General features: G+C 29.7%; 2 protein-coding genes across 2 annotated transcripts; both read left to right on the top strand.

Annotated features, from left to right (window-relative positions):
• The first annotated feature begins 195 nt into the window (after positions 1 to 195).
• Positions 196 to 926, top strand: LOC124420363. The gene is made up of 2 exons (XM_046952880.1): positions 196 to 248; positions 305 to 926. The coding sequence occupies exons 1-2, from the start codon at positions 237 to 239 to the stop codon at positions 701 to 703; spliced, it is 411 nt and encodes a 136-aa protein (XP_046808836.1). The 5' UTR covers positions 196 to 236; the 3' UTR covers positions 704 to 926.
• A 235-nt stretch (positions 927 to 1,161) lies between these two features.
• On the top strand, positions 1,162 to 1,706 carry LOC111681349. Its single transcript, XM_023443097.2, has 2 exons — positions 1,162 to 1,275; positions 1,355 to 1,706. Exons 1-2 carry the CDS (start codon positions 1,264 to 1,266, stop codon positions 1,577 to 1,579), a joined length of 237 nt encoding a protein of 78 aa, XP_023298865.1. The 5' UTR covers positions 1,162 to 1,263; the 3' UTR covers positions 1,580 to 1,706.
• The last annotated feature ends 578 nt before the right edge of the window (positions 1,707 to 2,284 follow it).

Genomic DNA, 2,284 nt, shown 5'->3' with positions numbered 1-2,284 from the left:
CGGTATACTTTAAGGTGGGTATTGGACCAATATTTTTGTATGTTACAAACATCAGCACAAACGTATAATACCCTCCCCACTATAGTGGTGTAGGGTATAAAAATATGCCTACTGGGTATACACATCAACGGTACAACATTATATTATAGTGGTTTTGTGGATATAAAAAGGTAAACTTATAATTTGCAACAGTATTACAAATAAACGATTTGATATAAATGGATTAAAAAGTAAAAATGTTTAAAGTGGTAAGTGGTAAACTAACTAAGTTGTTAATTAATAAAAATTCTTTTTATATTTTCAGATTTTATTGCTATTATTTTGTGCCTTTACCCACTCCACAAGGGATGTAGTAGAGCTAGTAAATAAAGATATTTTGGATAGTTTTTATGAATATGTTTTTCAAAATTCTACCTATTTTATTTATCACAATACTAGCGCTCTAATGCCAGTAACTAATCCCTTGGTGTTAATGGAATTATTTGTTACACCTTTACTACCAGCAATTCCCTACAAACTTGCCACTTTTGTTGTGCGTTTAGTGCGTTTATTTTTGCCACACATACCACCACGTCCCTTTGTCAGCATTGTACAAGTGTTGGTGGAAAATATTTGTTGCCTTAAACCGTTTGCAAATTTAACTTTTACACTTGGTTTTACCACAAACTTTCAAACATCTGGCCAATTCGGTTGGATGGGTTAGACAAAGTAATTATGAAAAATTAAAATTAAAAAAAATGCAAATGTTGTAATAAATTTCTTATGTAAAATAATACTTAAGTTAAGAGTCTAAATAAAATAAACCTAACGGTTATTGAACCTATATGGGTTTGAAAAACAAATTATTAAAAAAAAAGTTAACTAAAGTTTGAAGAAGTAGGAAAAATCTTAAATAAAGCAACCACACATCACACATTTTGGTTACTTAATACGCTTGTAGACAGCGTTTAATAATAAAAAAAACCAAGAGCCGGTAGTTTCTTTAAAAATATCAAATTTATTTTGTCAAGTTTTTGTCACAAAGTTGGTAAGTTGTTGTACTTTAAATAAAAAATATTACATTACAGTAAGAAAAATTAACAAAAGAGAAAAAAAACCAAGGCCCTTTTTTCTAAGAATTTGTATAATATTTTTTTGCTATAAAATGTTGTTGATAACTTAACAAAATTATTAGTATTTGTCTAATACACAGCATCTAAACACATACAGTTCTTTTTTTTTTTGCACGATTAAAAAACAACTCAAAAGTTATTACATTTCAAAATGTTTAAAATTGTAAGTTCTTTTTTCGTTTTTAATTGAAAACTGCCAAAAGGATAATCTAAAGTTTTTATAATAATTATCCTTTTTACAGTTTGTCTTTTTGTCTCTTCTTGCTTTGGCTTTTGCCAAACCTGGCTACATACACTCAGCTCCTGTTTTAACATCTTATCATCATACCGCCACTGTGCCCATTGCACATGTTGTACGTCCTGTAGTTTCAGCCCATAGTGTTGTTGCTTCACCATTGATTCATCATCAGCCAGCTATATTACATGGCAGCTCCATTCATGGTTCTTATCATCATGGTCTTTATTAGATACATCTAAAGGGAAAATATTAAAGAAACGAATTTTTGTTCTTTATTGTAAATTGGCTTTGTTAATTGGTTGAGTGCATTTAATAAATTTTTACTTAATTGTTTTGTTATATTACTAATTGGAAAATTAATAGAGTTTTAATATGTTATGGGATTTTTATACTTTATACATTACCTAGTAATGATTATGGTTATAACTTTACTTAAACATGTAGACAGTATATACAAGAAGAAGATAGTGATCGTGAACTCTAAAAGATAAATTGAGTTCATATTGCTTATTCTAAAGGCAATAGGAGAAAAGGAGTGATACATACTACAAGTTCCAAATTTATGATCCAACAACATTGTCCAATTCTACCTTATTTTGACGATAACTATTTAACTTTTAAAGATCTTAAGAGGCAAAAAATCTTTGAAGGATAAATGATTATACATGGAAGAGCACAGCTTTACTCTGTATGATCTTTAATTTGACATGTCTCTGGACATGACTCAAACTTGTTCATTTTGGGAAGGACGCTTAGGATGATCCCGTAGGATCTTTGTGGTTTTACCTAACATTTCATTATTACCAGAGGCATTCTCTTACCTATATTTCTATTTCAGTCCTAGTTGGTTGAAATGGTTTTGCATTCGTCAGCTTAACTCGTCGAACTCCCTACTCAGATAGATAGATAGATAGATAGATAGATAGATATATAG

Source organism: Lucilia cuprina, chromosome 5 (assembly GCF_022045245.1).
Source record: "Lucilia cuprina isolate Lc7/37 chromosome 5, ASM2204524v1, whole genome shotgun sequence".
NCBI classification, from domain to species: domain Eukaryota; kingdom Metazoa; phylum Arthropoda; class Insecta; order Diptera; family Calliphoridae; genus Lucilia; species Lucilia cuprina.
The sequence above is the reverse complement of the archived record's forward strand: the minus strand, read 5'-3'. Positions and strand labels throughout refer to the sequence as shown.